At 39.8% G+C, this 27,632-nt stretch overlaps 1 protein-coding gene across 3 annotated transcripts; it reads left to right on the top strand.

Moving 5' to 3' along the window:
* Positions 1-27,104, top strand: p4ha2 (procollagen-proline, 2-oxoglutarate 4-dioxygenase (proline 4-hydroxylase), alpha polypeptide 2). Of its 3 annotated transcripts, XM_085797212.1 has the most exons (16): positions 1-134; positions 8,985-9,084; positions 13,395-13,491; positions 14,598-14,749; positions 16,823-16,960; positions 17,967-18,206; positions 19,380-19,576; positions 21,069-21,245; positions 21,655-21,725; positions 21,878-21,977; positions 22,629-22,682; positions 22,918-22,977; positions 23,055-23,120; positions 24,240-24,308; positions 25,483-25,579; positions 26,265-27,104. In XM_085797212.1, the coding sequence occupies exons 2-16, from the start codon at positions 9,003-9,005 to the stop codon at positions 26,333-26,335; spliced, it is 1,671 nt and encodes a 556-aa protein (XP_085653338.1). In that variant the 5' UTR covers positions 1-134; positions 8,985-9,002; the 3' UTR covers positions 26,336-27,104. The 3 variants fall into 3 exon arrangements, with proteins under 3 accessions (XP_085653338.1, XP_085653341.1, XP_085653340.1); XM_085797215.1 differs by lacking the exon at positions 23,055-23,120; XM_085797214.1 differs by lacking the exon at positions 22,918-22,977.
* The last annotated feature ends 528 nt before the right edge of the window (positions 27,105-27,632 follow it).

Here is a 27,632-nt window from a genome sequence, read left to right on the forward strand (position 1 = left end):
AGCCCCGCAGGAGGTTCTGTACGTGGCAGCGACCGAAACCCCTCAGTCCTGCTCACTACCGGGGGGTACCGACACACACCAGGGTCCGTAGACCGAGGAGAGACGTCCCTCTGTGGAAAACCGAGACGATAACGGTAAGAAAACGTGAAATACTTTGGTTTAACGAGCAGAGAAAATCTCGTGTTTATGTCTAGTGGATGGGGCTGAGAGTGAGACGCTGGGCTCGCCTGCCTCCTCTCGAACATGCTGAGATGATCAATAATAATAACCGGCTTCGACAGGTTCGTTTTTTTGTTTTATTTTTTTTATCCGGTTCTTCGAGGGCACCGGGAAGGTCCAGAGAACAACTGACGGACACATACCACCGGGGTCTGTGTTTATTATCACCGCTGTTATTCCTTCTCGGTGTAACCAGAGAAAGGCTGAGTTGGTCCGGTTACATGTTTCACAGCGACTCGGGGGAGAAAGTTTGCGGAAAAAGTTTGGACAAACTTAGTGTCCGTGTGTCTCAAAAGGCTGAGGTTGTTGATTTAAACTCAACAATGACCTCATCTTGTTTGCATTTTATACACAGTATAAATATAAAATCTCAGCGCGTGCAGCATGTAGCTCTCGTGCACGCACTCAAAGAGCCGAAGTGTCAGGATTTCTAGAAACAACTGTCCCGGGCTGACGTCACCGGCGCGTGGGTGATGAGCTGATCCCGGGTCAGTGAAGACAAGGATCGGGCTTTGACCCGATTTTAGGACAACACAACCGTTTTCTGAGTCAGTTCTGCAAAAAAGAGAAGCAAAACTATTGTTTTATTATTGATTTATGAGCAATAAAAGCAGCAAGAACCTGTAACCAACAAGTGTTTTTTGCATGTTTTGCTTGACAAAGGCCTAAAAAAGGATTAGTTATGATAGTTGCTAATCATTTTCTTAATCGATTGTACCCAAACACAACGATTTAATCAATATTTTCTGTCAGTTCTGCAAAGACAGAAGAAAAACTATTGGTTTATTATTGATTTATTATGATGTGTGATCAATAAAAGCAGCAAATTCTCACTTTATAGAACCTGGAACCAAGAAATGATGCATGTTTTGCTCGAAAAAGACCTTAAAATGATTAGTTATGATAGTTGCTAATCAATTTCTCTCAATTCAATCAATTAATCAGTCAATAAACTGTCATAAATAAATGGAAAAACAACAGTAACATCTTCTTATGTCCCAATGCCCAATTTACTGAAGCCTAACATCTCTGCTCTCGAACTGACACTTGGATCTGAGTGAGTTCACAGAGGTTAGAGGTTCGTTTGAAGGTTAAAAAAACCCCACAAACAAACCTCTATAGTAAAAGACATTATAACTTTGTCTATTAAGGGCATCTATGCCCTGCAGAAATGTCTGTGTAGCTCAATAGCAGCGATTGTACAGATGTAACGCAACACACAATAGTTCAGGGCTGTGTATTGTAAAGAATCTGGTAATATGATAATAACATATCCCTGTGGGCCGGTGCTGATATGATTAATTGTGAGGTGATATATTGTGATCATATTTCTTTCGAATAGTCCAACTTCAGATTCAGAGCAGTTTTACCTGTATTTGTTTCTTAGTTTCTATAACGTCCTACATCACTGTAAAAGGTGAAGTAAATATAGGCAAAATATACGTTCAGTATGTAAATAACATAAAAAACTTTACGACATTTTAGTGTCTTTAGTGCCTCTTCTCTCAAAATATTGAATCAGTCTAAGTGCCCCCAGGAATTCATATTAGTTAAAACATGCGTGTCTTGTTTTATGGAGCTTTATTTATACAAGTCTTCGGTGTTTACATACCAGAGGTTTTAATGGATGGTGTGTGTGTGTGTGTGTGTGTGTGTGTGTGTGTGTGTGTGTGTGTGTGTGTGTGTGTGTGTGTGTGTGTGTGTGTGTGTGTGTGTGTGTGTGTGTGTGTGTGTGTGTGTGTGTGACTGTAAACAAAGACTGTGACGGTTTGGTCACAGATCAGTGGTGGTGTCACCCTCAAGCACCATCTAAGCGTTGGTTTTATCTTCTGATATTGATATTGATTAATGAGTATGACCTGTTTTTCCCAATCACGCGGCTTCAAAACATTTTTCATTCGCTCGTTGCATCTGAAACTGATTTTTAGTCTCTTACTCCCAACACATGTGGTCGACAGATTCTTGGAAGGACTTTTTTTCTTTTTTTTTCTTCCTCTTCTCCTTTTTCTTAAATTTTTTGCCAAACACTCAGATTTACAACGCTGCCCTTCCTTCCTGATATATCACACTGCACCGGGTCAGATGAACCATGATGTCGGACATGATCACTTCCTCTGTCTCTCAGGGACGCGGCGCTGCACGGGGCCGTTAAAGGGTTACAAGAAGTTTAGTGGAAGTGAAAGTCAAAGCATCTGAGAGCAGCAGAGAGTTGAGTGTGCTCCTCCGGGGAACCTGTGTTGTCTTATCAAATCATCAATCAAACTTTCACAACCCTGTTGGCGATGCCTCGGATCCTTGAGACATCGACTGCAACAGATTTTGTTATCACTTAAATCTAATAATAGTTAATCAGCCAAGAACGAGGACTTGGTGTTGTCCTACAGATTAAACTACAGAGTTTCGAGGTTTGACTTGAACAGTTTTCGTCGCCGGAGGAGATTCAACGCTCTGACGGGCGGTGACTGTCTGAACATGTTCTCAGCCTGTGGATACTGTACATGCTCGTATTGTATGTGGCAGATTATGTAACATGCATGTCTCACTCTGTGCATATGCGTTGTGTTATAGCATCGCTGCCTGAGGCTGTATTTTTTCTCCATGGCTCTGTATGGATAGGAACGCGTCCATTGTGCCCACTGATTAACATCACCGGGAAAAATACCTGTTCAGCATCAACCACGTGTTGCTTATCTCACCGAGTTCACCGCTGCAGCCGTCGGCGTGCAAGCAGCTGGCACCTAATCTGAATTATGAACACTGCAGTTTTTTCTGGTGTACAGCTCCCACTCTTTATCAGCAGGGCTGGAGATAGCCTCTTTTGTACGATACCAAAATACTGGAATGCGCTCTTTGCTGCCAAAATGTAACGTAGAGACGTCGTAAAGAGCCGTGATAGAAAGCAGGAGGCTTCAGGACTGAGTTTGTGAGTCTGACCTCATCTGCTCTGCAGGATTATGTTAAGACGACCCGACTTAACTTGACAAACACTCAGATGTAATCATTATTTCTGAGTAAATCCATGCATGACAGCAAAAAGGGAAGACAAACGATGTTTAATTATCGAGCTGTAATTTAAGACCAATGAAAACAACAAATTCTTACATTACAGAGCCTGTAATCAAACAATCTTTTGAGTGTTTTTGCTTGAAAAACACAGAAATTATGAAATAAATGATGATAGTCGACTGTTGCAGCCTCAGTCCTGCAGAAACCATAGATGTTTGATTCACAGGGCTTCAGCCCAGTAATCAATGGAGTTTATCAGTCATTATCATCTGTTGCTTTTCTCACAGAGTTCACCCACCACTGCAGCTGTCATTATGCAAAGCGGATGGCATCTCCTCTAAATTATGAGCTCTACACTTTTGTGGTGTGTAGAAACCCTCTGTCTTCCTCCTTCCACTGGAATTTGCTCTTCGCTGCCAAAAATGTAACGTAGAGACGTCGTTGTAAACGGCTGCTGTGATACAAACCAACCAAAGCAAGACTGGTTTCCTGCACCTGCACGTCTGGAAGTCTGGCTTCGTCAGCTGTGGGAGTTAAATGGCTCCATATTTTGTTCTGGGAATCACTTCTGGGTGACTCTTTATCTGGTTAACTGTTTAATTTTTCCAGTGAAGTAAGAGACACAGGCTGCAGATCAGTCTTTTTCCTCATTGTTTCCCTTTTTAGTTCCTGGTTTCCCTTGAGACAACTTGTTTATGAAACTAATTTCTAGAAAATACTGAAGGCATTAAGATAAAAAAAAAAGACGATGACTGTACTTGCTTTTCTTCTAAAATAAGTATCAGCACTTCTTGCTTCTTGGCTTTGATCTCCTTTGCATAAAAAATATTTTTCAAAACAGCTTCGAGAAATAAAGGAGGGGGATGTGTTTTAATAAACATCATAAACTTTAATAAACTCCAGTTGGACTCCTCCAGATTAAACTTCCTGCTCCATCACAGACTTTGGATCCTGACAGTTCTGCCAGACTCTCTCTTGTTTCTCTGGTGTCTTATCGCTTTCTCTTGGATTTTTCTCAGATGACTGTTTTGGTTACATGGAGGTGAGGTGTGGCTTCGAAGCGTTCGTTGGAAACGAGTTCCATATTTCGCTTCAGAAGAAACTGCACTGTACTGTAGTCATTATAACCCAATAAAGAAACAACTAAATCTTCTACACAATTACATGTTCTCTGTAAAAGCATCATCATCGGAGCCAGTAGTGAGAACAGAGCGGAGGCCATGTTTGATTTTTCCTCATTTGAGGAGATCATCACATCACATCACATCCTGCCGTCTTCTCGCCTCCTCGATGCCGTTCACCCACAGTTCCCCACAGAAACGCCACGAAAGGGTCAAGACCTGGGGAGTAAATGTGACCGGCCTCTGTCCAGGAATGTGACAGGGTGTTAGAGCCTGCAACAACAAGCAGGACTGTGTCTGGGCCGAGCCAGCCAGCCGGTGAGCGATCGCTCAGGTCAGCCTGTAAATTACAAGGAAGGAAGAGAGCCGTGGTCCTGTCATTTGTATAGTGCAGGGCTGAAATAGAAGTGTTATCGATGTGTCTCATCTGTCTCCCAGAGAAAAGGAGCTGACGGTGATTTATGAAGCTTTTTGTCAGCGAGGAGTCGAAGTTCTCACATGAGAGGGAAGGATTTCTCTGTGTAGCACTGAGGTGAAAAATCTGTGGCGTCTTTGTCCTGCAGTGTTTTCTGATGAAATGGACTGATTTCTCCATAACAGGAAATGGCTCCAATTGCACTCAGATGACAGCTGGACATTTTCTCCTTTTTTTTCCTTCTTTTTTTTTTACATCACACACAAACTGCTCTTTCATTAACCTTCATGTTGAATATATAATTTTCTTGTGTTTAATTCAGAGTAATTTGTAAGGATATTACCCAGCAGGCATCTCAGATTGACACTTTTAATATATTCAAATTTCATGTAGTAGTCGTGCCCTTTATTTCTACACCTGTGGAGTATGTGAGTGTGCTGCTTGACCCGTCACACCTGCTGACAGCTGCCAACAAGTCAGGACAGCTCTGTAGCTCTGTAGCTCTGTGGAGGAGAGATGAGATGTGCCAGAAAAAGTCACTGCAAAAAACATTTTGGTCTTTTGAGTTTTTAGTCCAGTTGTGTCGTGTGGCCTTTTATTCTCACACCTCATGTGTTTAAAGTGCAGCAGCAGAAATAACTGTTTATTTAAAATGCTAGAGCTGAAATGTGAGAAAAGTCAAAGATACAGAGGAGTCAGTTCGTCAGACGCCAGTGATAAATGTCATTCATTAACTACTTAACCATAAATATCCAGCAGCACCTGCACTGTAAAATGTTATTTGGTGACTTTATTTTTTTTTTTAAAACTTAGGAAACCAATTGCCTCAAAATTTCCAAGAAAAGTAGATCAAGTTGTTTAAGCTGACATGAACTGTGTTGAAACATTTCATGTCATAGCAGTGGATGGCTAACTAATGTTGTTGGCGTTAGTAGAGACTCCATTCCTTGGCTGAATTGAAGACATAACGCTAACTACAAACTCTCACAAACAGGTGTTGAAACAACAAATGACATAAGGCTAAGTTTATTAAATAGATAGCCAGTTAAGTTTAACATTTTGCTGCAACTTACCTTCACATAACTTGTCCAAAGCACACCTTCAAGGGGAACTGCACTTGTCAAATGCTGCTGAGTGAAACTTGGTTTATGTTAAGTTTCTCCAAAGGATGGTTCTTCTACTCCTTCTCCTTCTTATTCTTATTTTTTCAGTTTTTTTGGCAGGTGGCAACCATAGATCCATGTTGGCAACCAGCTTTGAAGGCGCAGTATGGCCACTTTTCTTTGAGGATGGTTCATCCTCACTCATACTTTTCAATAAAGGTTACATTAGCCTGATGAATTTTATTACTTTTCTCACCAGAAAGTTGTACTAACTAAAGGGCCCTGACGTACTCGGGCGTACTGTGAGCAGCGCGGACTACGCACACACAGTCCGCAGACATTTGAGGTTTCATAGTCGAGCTTACGGTGTCACATTTAAAACAGGTCGATGTGAAGATTTCCCGCCGAGCAGTCTATTGTGTGACACCGAGTACACGTATGCTGAGTCTGCGCGGTCGTAAAAATTGAGCTTTGCGTAGATGGGTCTGGCGGACGTCCACTTTGGGTCTGACTCCGCACTGAGTCTGCCTCGAGTACGTGCGGACTTCCGCGGACTCAAGTATGCACGAGTATGTGGGCCTTAAGTGTAAGCTATAGGAGAGTCAACAAATAAAGCAGACATCTGTTAAGATCACTCTTTATTTTAAAGCAGAAGTAAGTGGTCCGGTCGTTTTCGCTAATGCTGCGTTCCAGGCAGGCTTTTGAAATCGTAAATTACAGCTTCAAGTCACAACTTACGACTTTGTAGCGTTCCAGGCAACCCACTCGTGTTTTTCCGACCTGTTTTACCGGTGAAAGTCACTATAACGGCCACTCGTAACTTCCGACCGGTGAACTCGTACCAGATCGAACTGGTACCACTTCACGGTCGGAAAAATACGAGTTTCCCTGAACGCACCATAACAGTCCTCGTCGCTACGTCACCACATTCACGGCGTTCCTTGGCTGCACACACAGCCCTGCATGCCGTTCTCTCTCCTCATTGGATAAAAACTGTAGGATACGATAAATGTTTTCTCTTCGGCTCAGAGCAGAGCAGAGTGACTGACAGACCCGTGTTTCAGACCAAACACTCTATGTAAGTGATTGCTGTCGGAAGATATAACTATTTAAGACTTATATTAACACAAATATATCACTTACTTCTGCTTTAAGTAAGGATCAAAATGACATTTTACAGTGTGTGGCTTCTGAGCAGGTATTTACTCAACAGACATGTTGCTGTTTCTGAGGTTTAATGCGCATCCAACTTTGTCACAAGCACCAGAAGTGGGTTTATTCCTCCTTTCAAAAAAAAACAAACATCATACACAGAACTTGATCTTTATAAAAACCTCGAAAGCTTTTAGATGTTTGTTGATAGATTTTAGAGACACTTGAACTCTACTAAATAAAAGCAGTCTGCAGTTCAATCTTTTCTGATGCGACTGATTCTCTCTGGAGAGACTTCACAGTGACTTGCTGAATGCTTTCAGGTCGTTTACAGCCCTTCGTCGATGAGTCCAAATATTGTCTCGGATAAATGAAACTGTCTTTTCCTCCATGTTTGTCTGACAGACGATCCGCTGGACTCTGATGTCGTTGGCACTGCACCGTCCTCTTTCCCCCCTGAAGCGCGTTCACTTGATGTTTTCTCCTGGATTCATTTTTCTCTGCGATTCAGTGACTCACTTCCTCTCTGACATTATGTCGCCGTCTCAACCTCCTCGGGCTCAGATTAAGTCTTTTAACAATCTCACAAAGCGATTTTGGCATCAGCAGCAGAAACACAAGGGCGACTTTTATTTTGTCAGCCATGGATGTGAAATCATTTCTACACCAGACAGAAACAAAAAAATCCAAGGTGCCACTTTTTTTTTTCCCCCTGCAGACAGAAGTATGCTTGTGCACGTTGCTGTGTGTGCACGTGTATGTGTACGTGCAGTATGTGTGCAGTGATGTGGTGAAGCAGAAGAAAGACGACAAAAACCCCCAGGAGGAGAAAGTGGAGCAGCAGCGTTCACTCTGACAAACAAAAGCTGCAGCCTCAGTGCTGGACGGCGGACGAGGAGCCGGTGCCAGACGATACATCATTGTGTTCTTGTGTTTTCAGCTTCGGCTCCGTTGTTGCCTCAAAGAGTTCACACAGCTCATGTTCCTCGTGCCCCAGATATAAAATAACAGTGTTACTCATTTGAAAAGAAGGACGTGAGTGAGAGCGAACGAACACCATCATAAAAGTATAGAAATATGGAGTTTACACACCTGCGTGAATATGTTCCAAAACTTTTCTTTCAGATGTTTCTATTTTTAGCTGCACCCCCATAATAATATTGCAATTATGGCGAAGCTTTTAATTCTACTGTGAGTCTTTTAGATTTTGTTTGGGTTTGTGTTTCCTTCTCTTTTCCTTAGCTACATAATAAAAGAGTCTCTACCTCAGTGTAGAGTTGAAATAAAGGTTGAATTAATACTTGAGAGTTAGAGTAGTCATTTGCAGCTGTGGTGTGTGATACTGTTTCACTGGAGCTTTATTTATTTAATTCCATTATTAGTCACGAACATGTTTTAGTCAGTATCTGGAGACCACGTCGAGCTGCAGAGCAGGACATGGAAAAATAAAACTGTGAGCTGACCTCACATGAACCAGATGTTTTCATAAGCTTTGTGATTTTTATAATATAATAATCTGCTCATATGCCACTCATGAACATTTATATATATAACTTTTTTCCCCACTGTGTCCTTTTTTTAATTGTTTCATTATGAGAACTGGGCACAATGAGACAGGCCAAGACGACCTCGGCCTCCCAGCATGCACCAGTGAGTGGTGACTCATTAATAGGAAACACACTGGAAACTCTGAACATTGTTTCGACCATCATTACGATGTCGTACGGAAACACGGAAACACGGCATCATCGCACAAACTGTTGACTCAGGGTAAAACAAACTGCAAGTTTATTTTTATGTGTCGGTCACTAAGTGATAATAAAAAAAAAACGCAGTTCAAGTAAAAAATCTCTCCATGTGTTTAACAGTGGTGAAGAAGAACAGGCTGTTCAGCTCCACAGGAGTTTTAAGACGTTATAATTAACTCAGATTATGCAACATGTGATCTGATGAAGTTTCTTTTCGCAGGTTATTGAATCAGACAGAATGAGGAAGTCGGTGTTTTTCATCTCCTGGGTTCTGCTCTGCTGCTGCTGGACCACACGGGCCGAGATCTTCACCTCCATAGGTCAGTGTATAAACAATTATTTTTGTTTAGTTAAAATTTGCAAAATTAGAGTTTCATTCTTGAGTTTGCATCCCTTCTTTACTTAATTTACTCACATGTTTTGCTGTTGTAATGCATATTGAATTGACGGTGCAATCGACAGTGATTGTGCTGAATAATCAGACGTCTCCAGTGCACATTTAATCATATAAGTGCAGCTGTTATTATTACCATCATTCTGTGGAAATAACTTTGTATAGTCTGAAACCATTGTAGCTCAGGAATGTACTCTTATTTTATTTGTCATAAAAAAGTCTTAAATGGAGGATGTGGACAGTCCAAGTTTATTTCACAGTGGCCTGAATCACTTTTTTTAGAGACATAACTGTGGTTTACTGATTCTTTTTTTCACATCTGTGCAGAAATGGTTCAGTTTTGTGCTCAGCACTTAAATGCAGTATGAAATCAAAACAAAATCAAAGAGCCTGGAAATCCCACTAAACTGTTTCTCTGCTTTAAAAAAAAAATCTAATAGACATAATAAGTGAGAGAGAACAAGAGTCAAAGAGATCCTGCAGCTCTGTGTGTTATGACTGTCTGACCTTTGGGAATGTACACTGTGACGTAAATCAACATAATGTTCTTCTACATTCTCCTCGATGAACTCTAAGTAAATGTTTCTGCTCAAAACAATAGAAACTCTCACAGGATTAACCACCACACATTAGACAGGGCCCTTATTATACAAAACCCAGTAGTACAGCATAGTATAGTATAGTGAGATTGATGGATATATACTTAATTAGTTTATTGACATTACATGCTTATAACTTACGTATTTACATTACTTACATACTCAATTTGCTTTATTTGCAATTCTTACTTTACTTACTTTACTCACTACTTTACTTAGTACCGGTAAACTTACTTTACGCACTTACCGGTACTTTACTTACTAAACTTACTTTAATTACTTACTTTACTTACAAAAATTACTTAAATCACTTTACTAACTTATTTCACTCACTAAATGTACTTTAATTACCTACTTTACTTTAAAATGACTTCAGTTACTTTACTTACTTAACTTACCTACTTAACTTACTTTACAGTCTTTGCTTACGAAACTTACTTTACTTTCACTAGCAAGGACCACGCCACAACAATGTGCCATTAGATGATTTACAGTTTTTCTCAATTGCTAAAACACTAAACCCTGTTGTCTGAACCAAATTCTCAGTTGCCTGAACCCACTGATTGAATCAGTCACTCTTTTGGCAAAACCATCAGCACTTTTCACCTGTTTAGACACAACTTACCAACACATTTTCATTGTGATGCACCTGTGTTGCAAAATGCTGAGCACAGGTGGCAAAAGTCAAACACAAGTAAAGCACAAGTTTCACCGGTTGAACACAACAACTCAAAATTGATAACACTTATGTCCAATGATGTGAGGGCACATATACTGTAAGCTAGTTCAGGATGAAGTCCTGTGGCCTGATCCAGTACAGATAAATGACGCTGTGGCTGAGTTATGCACTTCTCATTTCTATTTTTTTGTACTTTATTTTTACGTAGGCTTACTGCATACAAGTGCTAAATGCACAAGATTTCTGTTTGTCTTTGTACTATACAAGTGCTACGTGTAAATGCACAAGATTTCTGGTTTTTGTACTTCTTTTTTTCTTTTTTCTTTTTTACAGTACTATGTACAAGTGCTAAATGCACAGGTTTTTTGTTTTGCAAGAGGAGAATATGAGAGACGACAGGGTGAAGGAAGAAAGGATGAGGGAGGGAGGGAGGGAGGGATGAACTGGGAAGAAAAAATAAGAAGGAAGGAAAAGGGATGAAATGGATGGATGGGAAATGGATGTGGAGAGGGAAGGAGGAGGGTGAAAGAAAGGGAAGGAGAGAAGTGCTACAGTGTAAATGCACAGGTTTTTTTGTTTTGCAACATGCATTTAGCCTACAGTGAACGATAAACATTTATTTCTACAGCTTCATGTGCTGAGCGTTGTATTTTCTATTTTTCTATGTAGTGTTTAGTGGCTGCTCAGTAGTGTTTTTAATTTTGATTGACTCGGGGCACGATTTGACAACACAGTTCAGTTTTGGGCACAGATTGAACTGTTTTGAGGTGAAAGTTTGGTTTTGCAAGAAGAGTCTGAGGTTTTGTGAATGTAGCTTGAAAATTGGGGTTTGTGTTCACAGTTTAGAGAAAATGAGAGAAGCTTTCGAGAAATGTGTCTTAGCAATCGAGAAAAACTGTAAATGACGCTGTGGCTGAGTTATGCACTTCTCATTTCTATACTTTTGTACTTTATTTTTACATAGGCTTACTGTATACAAGTGCTAAATGCACAAGATTTCTGTTTGTCTTTGTACTGTACAAGTGCTACGTGTAAATGCACAAGATTTCTGGTTTTTGTACTTCTTTTTTTTTTTTTTTTTAACAGTACTATGTACAAGTGCTAAATGCACAGGTTTTTTGTTTTGCAAGAGACGATGAGAGACGACAGGGTGAAGGAAGAAAGGATGAGGGAGGGAGGGAGGGAGGGAGGGATGAACTGGGAAGAAAAAATAAGAAGGAAGGAAAAGGGATGAAATGGATGGATGTGAAATGGATGTGGAGAGGGAAGGAGGAGGGTGAAAGAAAGGGAAGGAGAGAAGTGCTACAGTGTAAATGCACAGGTTTTTTGTTTTGCAACATGCATTTAGCCTACAGTGAACGATAAACATTTATTTCTACAGCTTCATGTGCTGAGCATTGTGTTTTCTATTTTTCTATGTAGTGTTTAGTGGCTGCTCAGTAGTGTTTTTAATTTTGATTGACTCAGGGCACGATTTGACAACAGAGTTCAGTTTTGGGCACAGATTGAACTGTTATGAGGTGAAAGTTTGGTTTTGCAAGAAGAGTCTGAGGTTTTGTGAATGTAGCTTGAAAATTGGGGTTTGTGTTCACAGTTTAGAGAAAATGAGAGAAGCTTTCGAGAAATGTGTCTTAGCAATCGAGAAAAACGTAATGGGATGAAATGATGAACACGAATGAATGATATTGTACAGAGTGGTAAAGGTGAGGGGAGGTTGATGTCATCGCGCATCGTCTGGGAGGATGAACCGGAGACCGGCAGAAGGAGACTCAGAGTGGGGGTTCCGTCTCGGCGTTGTTCATCCGAGCGGGATTCGTGCCTTGGAGGAGATCTGAAAGGGAATGCGTTGGTTAAGAAGAGAGGGATGGAGGAAGGGAGGGAAGGATGGAGGGATGAGAGTGAGGATGGTCCCGGAGGAGGCTGGAGCCGTGAGGCGCTTAGACAAGGGGAAGAAGGGAGGGTGGGTGGAGAAATCGAGGCAAACAGAGGAAGGAAGGGGTTGACCGTGTATTTGTAGGCTTGACCAGTGATTAGAGGTGTGGTTGATTATTACTATTAACTTACTCAAAGTTACTTTACTTACTCACTTCACTAAAATTACTTCATAAACTTACTTTAATTACTTACGTTACTAAACTTACTTTACTTACTACTTACTTTACTTGTTTTACTAACACACTTTACCTACTTAACTTACTCGCTTACGGTACTTTACTGACTTTATTTACCAAACATACTTACCTCACTTGCTTGTCCACCTTAGTGCAGATTTTGTCTTTGTCTTCTCCGTAGCTACATTAAAATGCAGCCACAGTAAGAAGCAGCAGCAGCAGCAGCAGGTTGTGGTTCTACGCAATTTAAAGTGACTGATGTTTTATCTGATGTTACACTCAGAGCTCGTGTGTATTTTGTGTAATAAAAGACGTCTTGTTTGTGCTTCGTTTTGCCCTGGGGGCTTCTTCTCCTGAGTTAAACAGTCTCTTAAATCACTCTGGTTTGCTGCTGCACCCTGTGAATGCAGAACTAATGAGAGGGTTTTCTCTTTCTGCTCTTCTCCACTGTGAATGAGTCGTGGCCGCACGTTCGCATGGGATTGTTTACTACGACCCAAACGCTCCCCGGAGGCTCATGGCTGAACGCCTCTCTGCAGTTTGCTGAGTAATTCTATACAATCAAAGTCCCACAGGTTTATTTTTACCTTAGTCTCCGTCTGAGGTGAAGAGTGAGATTTAAAAGAAAAAAAGCATTTTATTGGTTTTTAAAGCAAAGAGCTGCAGGAGCTACTCCCTCTGTGTGTTTTGATTAAATAAACAAGATAAAAAGAAACAGTGGTGAAGGAAACGATGAATCAGAAATAGACGGTTTGAATTAGTTATAAATAGACAGTTGTAAGCATGAGTTTCTGATGTTTCGCCCTTGACTCAGCATCTGTCTCTCTGTCCTCTTGTCTGTCTTCAGGCCAAATGACAGACCTGATCTACACAGAGAAGGAGCTGGTCCAGTCTCTCAGGGACTACATCAAAGCTGAGGAGTCCAAGTTGGCTGCAGTCAAAAGGTTTGTTCTGAAACCACAGAGTAGATGTGGATGGTGTCATGCAACAGTTTGGGCACCTTGGTTGAATATTTCTGTTATTGTGAACAGTTCAGCAAGTGGAAGATGAAATAATCTCCAAAAGATTACAGATGACACATTCCTTTACATTTTAAACTATATATATATATATATATATATATATATGGTTTTTCTTTTATACATTTTCAAAATGACAGAAATGGAAAAGGTCCTGCAGCAAAGGTTTGGGCCCCCTGCATAGTTAGTAGCTAGTCGCCCGCCCCCCCCCTCCTTTGGAAACTATCACAGTGTGTAAATAGTAAATATCTTGTCTGATACCTTGGTCAAAGTTATCTGAGCGCTCAAGTCTCCTGGGTTTCCCATTCTTTTGCAGGCTGCTGCTTTGTTTCCCTTTTTAACTCTAAAATTGTGGAAAATAAAAATAATACACTGATATTGATTAAAATATTACAAAAGAGTGTTTCATGTTTAACTTTATGACTTTTGGAGATCATTTCATCTTCCACTTGCTGAACTGTTCACATTAACAGACATTTTGACCAGAGGTGCCCAAACCTCTGCATAATGACACTGTAATAGATAACCAACCCTTTGACCTTTGACCCTTTGAGAACCACTGGACTCAACCTTAAACTTGTGATATTGTTGAGTATAGTGTGAATGATATTTGATACTTTCACATGTACTGAAATATTTGAACTTCTCCACCACTTAGTTTCACTTCTCAGTGTTTGTCTCACGTTTCTCATGATTTTGCTGATATCAGTTTGAATCCAGTTCCTCGTCTCTTGTTGTGTAGGCGTTTTTGGATTCAGGAATTTCATCTCCATGTCTACGCTACAATTTATTAATGTTACGGATGTCTTTCAGTAACAGAATATAAAATGCGTGATTTCGTGATTTGTTCATATTAACAATCCTTTAACCATTTAGTCTGTTTTTTTTAGCTATAGGAGATCTTAAGCATTGTTAGTTAATTTGCACATCAGGCAAAAATCAATGTGAAATCAACTGCTATGTAGAGTGGAGATGGATATGGATAGTTCTGTGTTAACAGGTGCTTTAACATGATGTTGTCTGTGTCTCAGCTGGGCCAACAAGCTGGACGCTCTGACCCGGGTGTCCACCTCGGACCCAGAGGGATACCTGGCTCATCCGGTCAACGCCTACAAGCTGATGAAGAGACTCAACACCGAGTGGTCGGAGCTGGAGAGTCTGGTGCTGCAGAACCCGTCCGACGGTGAGAAAGTCAGCCCCAGAGCAGAGCAGCATTTACGTTGTTTATAGGTCAAGGTCAAGGTTTCTTTATTAATACCAGCTGGTAAATTTGTTGTGCAGACAGGCCCTCAGCAATCCCAGTATAAAAAACAGCCACACACAGACATCATGACAGACAAATCACAAATAGAAAAACACAATATAATCAAAATACATGGTCATATAGTCATATATTCAGCTTTACTAGGAGTAATTAGTGATAAAAAAAAAAACACTCTGTCTAATGATCAAACTGCTTCCAAGAAACTATTTGTTGGCCTCGCTTTATCTGCGTTAGGTTGACTCCCTAAATATCTGTGAGTCTATGTAATCACACGTTCTGTCTGGCTGCATTAATTAATGACACATCTGGACTGGACTGTAAATGTTGTCCAGCATCAGAAAAGTGTTTCTGCTGCTGCCTCGGCCGTTTTTGTTTTTTTTTGTTTTTTTTTAACCTTCCTGTTGACTCTGCATTCATTCCACCTTAAAATATCCCCTCACCTCGTACACTGAACATTGACATGTGAACGGCAGCATTCAGCAGCTCCCCTCTCGCTCCCTGAGCGGGGAGCGTTCAAGAGCCAAATCACAAATGCCGAACGCCCACAGCTCTGAGTGAACAGAGGAGGAGGAGATTTCAGACTCATGTTGGAGCTGCAGCTGCTCCTCATCTGCATATTTTGGCCATGTTCACCCTTTGTGTGTGTCTGTGTGTGTGTGTGTGTGTGTGTGCATGTTTAGACTTAGCTCCATGTCTGTGTCAGGCTGATGAAGTGTGTAGAATCTGTGGACGTGGCCTCGAGTCACGACTCATTTTGCTTCAGCTACATTTTTATACCTCTTTGTGCAACATAAAGAGAAAAAGAAGAAGAGGAAGAAGAAGGACGATGGAGTTTGGAGCAGTCACACTTGACAAATATTGAATGTTCAGGTGTTAAGATAAAATAAAACAAACCAAAAAAAAAAAAACAGCAGCCAGAGAATGTCACATCTGCCCCCTGGGGGTTGGAGTTTCTGGTTTTGCATGCACGTATTTGTGAACACCGCTCATGTTTTACAACAGTTTTACGACATCTCCATGGACACGGCTGCAATATAAATGGTACAGACACATCTACCACTGCTGAGGAGAGTGTGTGTGAGAGTGTTGAAGCAGTTTGATGAATAAACAAGTAAAAAACCCAGGTGGAGGAAAAAGGTTTTTTGTGCAAATTGTGCAATATAACTCAACTACACCTGGTTTTACACTCTCAGCAGACGATGAACATTTTTTGTGTTAAAAATCACGTCTGGTTCAATAGTCGATTTAGTTTTGGAGCAGCAGTGGTTTCATGGTGATGGAGATTGAAAGAGGTTGTACTGAAAAACAACAGAGGAATAGTTATTTGGAAAAACAAAAGTGAACAAGTTTCTTTCTTTCTCGAACTAAACTAAAGTGTGAACAGACACAAACTGCTGCAGGTGGTGATAAAGAACACACCTTTACAGCCCAATATTATTATTATTATTCAGCAAACATGAGGATGAAGTCAGTCACTGAACAGAAGCTGAGTGTGAACACATCAAAGATTTCAGCAACAACCTTTGTTTCTTTTGTTTTCCTCGATATGTTTTGTTTCAGACACGGTGAGACAGGAAAAGAAAGACAAAGGGTGATATAAAGTTTTATTGTTTAATGTACTAAACTTTCACTTCAAGAAAAACAAAAGACAAAAGACTTCATCTTGGAGAATATAAAAGGTCTAAATAAATTAGTTTGATATTATTCGTTTTAGCATTTTCACAACAAGTTCACCCTCTAATACCTTTAACATCCTTTGTGTATATTTGTCTCTAACAGATATCAGGGGTTGCTTAGTGAATATTTAATATTTTCAGCTACAGTGTTGACGCAAAAGAAGAAAAACAGACAATTTGAAAGACTAATTGCTTGAAAGTTACAACAGTTTGGTTCACACAGTTGTTAAATTATAAGTTGGAACATTAAATAAATGTTGGTGGTTAACGCTAATTCGCCACAGTCTTTGACATTTCTTTTTGTTTCTGTCCCCAGGGTTCGTCTCCAACATGTCCGTACACAGACAGTACTTCCCAGATGAGGAGGACGAAACGGGAGCAGCCAAGGCGTTGATGCGTCTTCAGGACACGTACCAACTGGATTCAGAGACTTTTTCAAGAGGAAAGCTGCCAGGTAACCAAAATAATAAAGTAATACATGAATATATTAATACAGATAGAGCCTGTTTGTATGTTTTCTTGTAAGGTTGGGTTATTATGAGTTTAACTCTGACTGAGGTTTAACAGATCTAATGGTCAGACTTCATTATGGTCAGAAAATACATATCACGGCTTTAAAACAACAACTAATTAACTGTAAATAGTCACTTAAGAAGCATTTAGGGTGGAGCTGTAGTAATATTCCACTGGCGTCTGTCGACAGCCCAAGGTGGATGTAAGTCGGTATGAGTGGGTGTGTACTTGTGCAGACTGATGCATGTTTGTGTTTGTTTTGAGGCACGAGACTTGTTTTTGTATCTCTGGCATTCAACATTAAACTCTGCACATCTCAACCTGCCTACAAGAAAAGATCCAATATCTGTGAAGGAAGATGTAGATTTTTACATATTTTCAGGTCGTGTTTAAACAGGAAAGTATAACAATAATAACAATTCATCTAAATGTGTTTGATAAGCCAGAAGAGAGAAAACACTTAGCAATAAAAAAGTGGATTGAACCTCTAATATTACAAATACAGCCAAAATGAAGAGTGTAAAAAGTCTGTATGGACAATTAAATCAAGACATAGAAAACTACAACCCTTATTTGTCACTGATCCACATGCTGTTATAGCATTTGCACCATTGTACTCCTGGATGTTAAGTAATTAGAAAACGCTGCACTGAATTATTTTTCAGTTATGAAACTCCTTGCTCGTTTATCAATTACTTAAACAACAAAATTATTCAGATAAATCATGAAAATGCAAGCTATTTAAGCTTGTGTTTATTAAAAATATATATAAAAAGTATCAACATCTGTACTGGTCTAAAGTCCAGTATGAGTTTCTGCTCCAGTGCAGACTTCAGAGTTTGTTTTCATATGATTTCCCTGTGATTAAACATTTATGAAAAATACATAAACTCCAGCTGATCTCTGGTCAGTTCAGTTGTTTTAATATCACTGTCTTCCTGCTGCAGGTTTACACTCCAACGCCCTCCTGACCGTGGACGACTGCTTCGACATGGGGAAGACGGCCTACAACGAGGCAGACTACTACCACGCCGTGCTGTGGATGCAGCAGAGCCTGAAGCAGCTGGACGCCGGCGAGGAAGCTGTGGTTTCCAAGGGAGACATCTTGGACTACCTCAGCTACTCTGTCTACCAGATGGGAGATCTTCCACGAGCCATCGAGCTGACGCGCCGGCTGGTGGCATTCGGTAAGAAGAAGAAGAAGGGTGACGGGGTTCAACTTAAGAGAAACTAAAACAGAAAGTTGCATTTAACTAGTTTTTAAGTAGCAGTGTTAAGTCGCTCCTCCCTGGTTCGGTTCGGTTTGGTTAGCTGACCAGTACAACCACAGTCTGCCACAGTGGGATAACCAGTAGGTTGTCTTGTTGCTGTTTCAGCCTCCAGCCTCCTCTCTCCCTGCAGCAGGGTGGAGGCCAGTGGTTTCTAACTGTTATTTTAGTCCGTGTGTGTGTGTGTGCGTGTGTTACAGCTGCAGGCCCTCATCTACGCGTCAGTTGTCAAGTGAAATGAGTGGAGGTGGAGCAGATGGAGCAGAAACAGACTCACTGAATGTGTCTGTTATTAAGGTGTCGAAACAGATAGAGCTCAGAAACAAAAAAAGAAAAAACAAACCTCAAACAGAGGATACAGGAAGTAAAGTCGAGACTTAAATGACTGTTAAAAGTGCTTAATACGTGAACTGTCCGGTTACTGCATCATATTTAATGAGCTGGTTTTGTGTGAAACGCTGTTAGTGACTATGGGTTAAATGAATTTAATGGAGTGAAAAGGAACTTTATTTACTTTATATTATTATTATTAGTAGTAGTAGTAGTAGTAGTAGTATTAGCAGCAGCAGCAGCAGCGGCAGCAGTAGTAGAAGTAGTAGTAGTAGTAGTGTTTTTATAGTATCAGTACAATTTCATTTATCCATCTCAATCTATATATGTTTATACAGAAGTCATTATATCATTTACAAAAGTGTCTGTCTAAAAAGCTGTTTTATGTGAAAAGTTAAACATAAACACTGTAGCAAAAAACGTTTGCCTTTGAGAAGAAGAGAAGAGAAGAAGTGTAAATTAAAAGTAGTACAACTGAAATACAAGTTGCCTAACAGTTGTACTTGATTACTTTTCATCATTGAGAACTGAGTTCAGTGACTGTTTAGTGTAAATTAAAGTTTTTGTGTCTTTAATTAAAGTATTCAGTGTTTGAAGTGAAGTAATAAAGCTGAAATAAATTAAAGATGGAAGATACAACAGATGTTTCTGTCCCTCAGAGACGAAGCTGTTAATGAGCAGGATGTTTTAATCTTTTCTACTTCTTCATCATCTCTTCAAGTTGATTTATCTCCACTAACCATCAGTCTCTTGCACTGACAGAGCCCGGCCACCAGAGGGCAGGAGGAAACCTGCGCTACTATGAGCGGTTACTGTCCAAGCAGCTGAACGAGCTGAACCAGGCCTACGAGCCATCGTCTGAGGAGCCCATCCAGCTGGGAACCTACCGCCGGCCCAAAGACCACCTCCCAGAGAGAGAGGCGTACGAGGCGCTGTGCAGAGGAGAGGGCCTCCAGATGGTGAGACAGGAAGACCAGGACTAAATTAAGACATTTAACAGCTAAATTAAATCCTCAAGCACCTGATACTTTGGTCCTCTGCAGGTTTATTTCCATGATATGGGAATTAATTATTCATTTAGATACAGTTTGTTTAAAAAGCATCAATGCATTAGACAAAGCTTTTAAATCAAGGAACGTATATTTGATATAAAGAGCAGGATACAAGAACCTGCAGCCCAGACATAACACACCCCGTCATTGTGTTGGAGATGTCTGATCAAACACCATGAAAGAAACAGGTTTATAAACTCTTATTATCATTAATTATTGAAAATTATAATTAAACTAGAAAAAGCATTTCCAAGAATGGAAATGGTGTGACTGCTGACAGCAACTGAACGCTGTTGCAGAATTAGCAAATAGTGCAAGCTGTGATCACCATACAAATGTTTGACCAAGGTCAGAATCGAACCCACATCCTCATGGTTATTAGACTTCCACTCTGCCTCTAGGCCACGGTGCACACACAGTTGCAGAGACTGTTGTCTGTTAATGATCTGCACACTGTCAACATCAAGAAAGCTTGAGAGTCAAGCTTGAATGACTTAGAATGAAAATGTCTGTGAATTTCAGGCTGAGCACTAACCATATGGCCACAGAGAACCTGAGTTACAATGAGCTTTATACTATGAGGAATCAAAGACTGTCCAATGACAGCTGAATAATTGGAATCAAAAGTCAAGCAATGAAGTGAAAAGACTGAGGCAGGAATCGAACCCATGACCATATGATCACTAAACCTTTACTCTGCCACTCGGCTACAGAGAGCACACTGCTTTCAAACCTGTTGTCATTCATTGTAATGTGATGATGTGCTGCAAACTGGTACGAGTAATCAAGGAGATAACAAACACCTGTAACCAATTGAAGGCGGGGGAGGAGAGCAGAATTCAACATAACATAACAAGAGTTCTTCCCTTGGATTTGAACCAGTGACCTTAGGGTTGGCAAACATCCACCCTAACCCCTACACTACAGTGGAGTTGTGAAGAAGAGAGGTTGAGACTTTGATGAATGTGAGATTTTTTGTGAAAAAGTTAAATATTTTAAAAAGTATAAATAGTTAAAAAGAGAAAAGTAATGCCGATAAAGTTCAAAAAAAGCTGCACGTTTTGATATATGAATTGTTGAAATAGCACAAAGTATGAAGGACTAGAAGAAGACCGTAAAAAGGCGGAAGAAAATGGCCAAACAGAAGAACAATAGTGTGACTGCTTCAGCAGTCACACTAATAAGGAAGAACTGGTTGAAGTATTGACGACCCATCATGGTGTGAAATCACATTTTTCCAGCAGAGGGTAGTCAAATTAAAAACACACTGCAGTTCTTCTAAATCAAAACTCTCCTCATGTGACACTGGTTTGACTCAGAAACTGCAATAATACAAATTAGAAATGTATAATATTCTTCATGATTTATCAAACTCTGCTTGTTCCGTTTATTTCCCCAGAATGAAAGGAGACGCAGCCGTTTGTTCTGTCGCTACCACGATGGAAACAGGAACCCTCGTCTCCTGCTGAAGCCCATGATGCAGGAGGACGAGTGGGACAGTCCTCACATCGTCCGCTACCTGGAAATCCTGTCACACGACGAGATCGAGAAGATTAAAGAGATCGCCAAACCCAGGGTGAGAAGAAATGCAGCGATCAGATGATAAATAACTTTTTTAAATAAATAAATGAATAAATGAAGAGAGACAATGGTTAGAAACAAAGGTTAAAGAAAGTTGAAGTATTTCTGTCAGCTTGAACATTTAAAACTATAACTTTAAATATGGATTTATCTTTGTCTTGGTGAAGGTTTCCTCTGGCAAGGTTTATTATAACAACTGCATGAAGCTCTGACATCTAGAACACTATAAATATTTATCCCCAAGCTAAATGAGATCAATAAGGAGAGGGAGGACAGATGTTTTGCCCATGAGCTCATGGTATTAATCAGACGCTGAAGTTTCTTAGTAACAAGGAAAAAATAAACTGTACAGAGGAAATCATCCCTTTAACAGTGTGTGTGTGTGTGTGTGTGTGTGTGTTCAGCTTGCCAGAGCAACCGTCCGTGACCCTAAAACTGGTGTCCTGACCACGGCCAACTACAGAGTATCAAAGAGGTAATAGCTCATCATCATGAGCAGAGGTTCCCTGGGCGCCCTCTAGTGACGTACATGAGTCATTACAGCTATATTTACAGTATATTACATGTCTGCAGTTGTGCGTGTGTATTGTATTGTATTGTATTGTATTGTATTGTCTGTATTTTCAGTGCCTGGTTGGAGGAAGAGGACGACCCCGTTATTGAAAGAGTCAATCAGAGAATAGAGGACATCACCGGCCTCACAGTACAAACAGCAGAGTTACTGCAGGTGATGCAACAACACAGAATCACTGTACTACATGATAATAACAATTTCTTTATTTATATAACAGCTTGAAAAACAGAGGTTTAAAAAGTGCTTTAACATTAAAGCAGAAAAGAAAAAGCCAACAATAGAGACATAAAAACCCAAACAGCACAGGCAATACGAGAACCTGGGAACAAAAAGTGAGAACAGGAGGAACAGAGAGATGTAAGATGATGTGATGATGCAATTAAATCAGATAGAATTAATAAAGGGGGTATAAGTAAGATAAAACAATTAAAACAAGTCAATTAAAAGACAAAAAAAACAAGAAATATAAACAACAGAGTTTCAGGAAGCCAGGGAACTTAAAAAAAATAAGAATGTGCAACTTGATAAAGATTATGATAGAAAAACAATAAGATGACGACATCACATAAAAGTATCATAACGTCACATATAACAGTTTTCATAATGGCAGTTATATTCATACTAATTATTATCATTAAAGACAAAACATATCAAAAACAGTGTACAAAACAGTTTCAACCTTCATAAGACAAATCCATATTTTCTGATGTTAACAGGATTTAGTTTCTCAGATATTATTAAATAACACATAAATACAGATCATAATGTTTGATCTACTGTATAATTGTCTTTGTCATTAACCAGGTTGCAAACTACGGCGTGGGAGGACAGTATGAACCACATTATGACTTCTCCAGGGTGAGTTCACTGGCATGTGTTTGTGTCTCTGGCGGCCATCTTTGATTTTCACATGATCTATAGTTTTATATACAAAAAAACAAAAGGATCATTGTAAATAGAATAGTGTGTGTTTTGACAACTTTAACAAAGTGACTGTGTTATCTTTTTTTATTATTATTAATATTAAGTTTATCCCTCCGACTCCTAGCGAGAGTCATTTTGTGATGGGTTAATCGATAAACATCTGTTGCAGCGTCCTTTTGACAGCAACCTCAAGGCCGATGGAAATAGACTTGCCACGTTCCTAAACTACGTAAGTACACGTGTGTGCGAGTCTGCAGCCTTTTTTTTCATCACGTATCTTCTTTATTCTTGAATTTTATCTTATAGAAAGATGAGCCTGATGCTTTCAAAAGATTAGGCACTGGAAATCGCGTGGCAACTTTTTTGAACTACGTAAGTACGTGCATCCAGTCGCCGTGTGGTTTGAAGGCTCGGTGGGTGGCAGTCGCCTCAGGTCTACGCTCCGTCCTGCTCCACCCCCTCCCCCTCCTGTTGTTGTTGTTGTTGTTGTTGTTGTAGCTGCCTGGGCGTAAGCACAAGCTCTGGTTCAATCTTGGACTTGGACTGATTGACTTTCATAGAGATGAACCAGTGGGCAATTTGATGTTTTTTTTTTTTTTAAAGGGCAAAATGGATCATTTGGAAGTGAAATATTAAAGACTAACATTTTACCTGTCGATCAGTTCCAGTGCATGTTGTGGAGAGTTTTGTTGGCCGGTTCTCATTAACACGCTGAGTTAGAAGACACTCTTCATTTTATTTTTCATTTTTTTTACCCCTGTTAACAAAAACACAACTGCACCAGAACTGTTCCTGAACGAGGCATGAAGGTGAACTCCCGTGACCTCAGTCCTCGCTGCGGTGCATGATGTGGATGTGCTCTGGTAGATTATTGATCTTCAACATGCTAAGTCTGCAGAAATAAGACGACACATTGACTTTATGTTGTTTAAAACACCAAGTAAAAATGGTTTAGAGACTTTTTTCTTAAACTCGTATCGTATGCGGATTTGCGGAACATCTGAACTCTTAATTGGACAATAGAACAATTTCCTTTTTCTTCTCAAGTTTTTTCTTCAGTCTTGCTTGATTTCTCTCACTGCACAGAAAAACTTAAAGTCACTGATGTGTGAAATATTATTTTGTACATTTCATTTCCTGTCAGACTGTCACAGGACAGATGAGATAATATACTTTTTCTTGATCTCACTTGCGGGAAATTTTCTTGTAGAGCAGATAAAAAACAACAAAGGTGAATATACGTATATATAAAGACAGAAATAAGTTTATTTTACAATTATGAAAAAATATTAAATTACATCTCATTTTCCAGTTAATTAGCATCCATTGGTATTTAATCCAAAAAAGCAACATGTATTTTGGTACGTTAATGTAAAACTAATGTGTGCATTTTTCTAAGCACAGAAACAGACGTGTAGTTCGAGGACAGTTGGACATCATAGTGAACACACAATGAAAGTTTCCAACCAGCTGTTTTTTTCTTCTCCTCAGATGAGTGATGTGGAGGCCGGTGGAGCCACGGTGTTCCCCGACTTTGGAGCAGCGATCTGGCCCAGAAAGGTAACGACAACAGTGTGTGTGTGAGAATATTACTTAAGTTAGTTTACTTAAAACTGCTGGCGTCTTCTGTGGGAAAATCAATCTCACACCATTGGCGTCAGAGTGAGACGTGTTTTAGACAGGACAGTGAGTCCTGATCTAATGACCGAGGAGCTCTTGTGTGAGTTTCTCTACATTTTTCACTGTGACAAGACACATTTTAGGAAAGAAAAGTGAATGAAGATCTTGTTTCTCTGCTTAATTTGGGGCTTTTTGTCATTATGTCTTCCATAGAAAAGACCATTGCAGTGCAGGCAGCTTCTGATACAGGAATCAGTTTATTCAGTGTTGAGCTCAGTGGACAGAGTTACAGTAATGTTAAAGCAGAAGTAAGCGATATTTTTGTGTTAATATAAGTCTTAAATAGTTATATCTTCCGACAGCAATCACTTACAAAGAGTGTTTGGACCGAAACACAGTCACTCTGCTCTGCTCTGAGCCGAGGAGAAAACTTTTCTTGTATCCTACAATTTTTATCCAATGAGGAGAGAGAACGGCGCGTGAATGTGGTGACATAGGGACGAGGACCAATAGATCCATGACGAGGGCGGGGGCTGCTAACTCCGTCGGCTGACAAGACGTTATGGTGCGTTCAAGGCAACTCGTAACTCGTAACTTTTCCGACCTGTGAAGTCGTACCAGTTCGATCTGGTACGAGTTCACGGGTCGGAAGTTACGAGTGGCACTTTCATAGGTAAAACAGGTCGGAAAAACACGAGTTGCGGGTTGCCTGGAACGCTACAAAGTCGTAAGTCGTGACCTGAAGCTGTAACTTACGGTTTCAAAAGCCTGCCTGGAATGCAGCATTAGCCAAAACGACCGGATCGCTTACTTCTGCTTTAAGCCTGTTAAAATATAAAAGAGCTACAGTGGTGTCGCACATGGTCCAACTCAACTTTCTGTTTATTTTGTTGCACAAGCTTCAGAAAAAAGTGTTTGTGAACAATAAGGCTGTTGAGCTCAGCTCCAGGTTCACAGGGTAAATACTGGGATAAACTACTGAAGCTGCTTCAGCTCTTCTTCTCTCCCAGTGTCGGTTCTCCATGTTCTTCCTCCTCCTCCTCCTCCTCCCGCTGCAGCTCCAGATGTTTCCAGATGTTTCCATCACTGTGTCGTGTCTCTCATGTGTCCACAGGGGACGGCGGTGTTCTGGTATAATCTGTTCAGCAGCGGAGAGGGGGACTACAGGACCCGACACGCAGCCTGTCCAGTCTTAGTAGGAAGTAAATGGGGTGAGTCACGGTTCAGATCGATCACTTTAATTTGATCAATATATTGGAACAGAATCACAAACCTGGCTGAAATAAATTAGTCTTATTATACTGGGATGACAGTAAAAATTAATGAACTGATGATCAGTCAGGTGAAATATTTTCATTTACATGTGTGAACAGTGACAGTTTTATTCAGTAAAATGAGATGATGATGATATTATTATTATTATTATGTTTATGTTTATTAACCTGTTCACTTAAGCTATAGTATGATGTTAAACTGTAAATAGAATGTTGATTTGTATTATTCAGTGTTTTCTGTTTCATTCTGGTCGTTAAGTTTTATTTATGAAGGTTTTCAGAGTCTAACTAAAGTAACTAAAGTAAATGGATCTTTACCTGTGTCCCAGATTGCATCACAGTTAATCTCTTTAATAATCCCCCTAATAGTAATAATAATCCCCTAAAACATCAACACAGAAGATGTTGTAATATTTATTTTTAAATGAGTGATCAGAGATCTGTGATGTTAAACTCAGCAGACTGAAGAGTTTGAATGACAACTGAACCGACGTGGAGCATCTAAAGTTTTTATTTTTCTTTGTTTTATTTCATTTTATTGTTTTTTTTAAATTTGATTTCATTACAGATGTTGTTGAAACTGTTTTCTGAACATTTATTGTTTGTTTCTTATTTGTTTCAGTGTCAAACAAGTGGATTCACGAGCGAGGACAGGAGTTCAGACGACCCTGTGGCCTGACAGAGGTCGACTGAAGTTTGACCCACATCTAAGGAATACACACATACACACACACACACACACACACACACATGCACACACACATTTACATACACCTACATGCTCTGTAGTGCCTTGATCCTGGCAATAATCAATCTCTGAGACTCTGCAACACTTTACAGACGTGTTTCCCCCTGAGCGTGCCGACGAGATCAACAGATGTTTTTTCATGAGGAAACGTCGACACTGGTTGGATTTCTATCTGTTTTAAATTAGTTTGACTAATGTGACAAATTCAATGTTTTTAAACTGTAAATAGGATTAACTCCTCTCAGTTTGCCAACATACACACATTTTAATATCATTAAATTAAGATAAGATTAAGATAAGATAAGATAAGATTAAGTTAGTAGAAGATCCAGATGTGTGAGATGATCCAAATGTGCCAAATCCTCCCGTTCATACTGTACCAGACCCCAGTGTGTGAGTGTTTGAGTGTTTTGTTTTGTTTTTGGTTCTCAGGAGAACAGTTTTTATCTCAGACTGCTTTTACAAGCAACTTTTCAAAATAAAAGCATCAGTGTTTGTGATCACACTGAGCAGCTTGTTTAGATGAAACACCAAAACAAAACAAACACGCGGTGTGACTTTAACTAAACCGTGTCAGATTCAAATTAAAGTAATTTCAGTTTCACTTAATTTTCAATGCAAAGCAGCAGCAGATGATGAGTGATGAACCTTTATCAACACAAATGACACCAGAGTAAAACATCAGCTCTGCAGTCTAGTTTTACTAAAGCTGTTGTGCATTTGTCTCATGTGGAACTGAAAACATGTTCATAAGTATTTGGTCGTCGTCCGTCAGAAATATCAGTTGAATTGAGCTGTGATTGGTCGGGAGACAGTTTAAGAAAAACAACTTTTTCTCTGCCTAGTACTTAAAATAAAAAAGAAGTTTATTTTTTAGAAAATATCAGGGAATTAAGGAGTGTCCTCCCCTCTCTCTCCAACCTGACGGATCAATACATTTCCTCAAATTCATGCCCAGGACATTGTTATTTATATTATAGTGTTTAAGTTATTACATTGTTGTTACATTGTTGTGCCCTTTCTACAAGATGGCAAACAGACAAGTCAATAAACAGTGGCTTTTACAGAAATGTGCTGTGTTTTCATTTACTGCTCTCACAGTTTCTCATCATATAAAACATGATTCTGATTTATATTAAAGAGCTGCTGTTTTTGAAGAGTAAGGTCACATTTTTCTTTTTGCTATATTTGCTTAGCGTCCCAAGTGAAATCTCTGTCTAAGTGTTGGAAGACAAAACATTT

The sequence above is a fragment of the Trachurus japonicus genome, chromosome 14, assembly GCF_045865225.1.
Source record: "Trachurus japonicus isolate A0001 chromosome 14, Traja_1.0".
Lineage (NCBI taxonomy): Eukaryota > Metazoa > Chordata > Actinopteri > Carangiformes > Carangidae > Trachurus > Trachurus japonicus.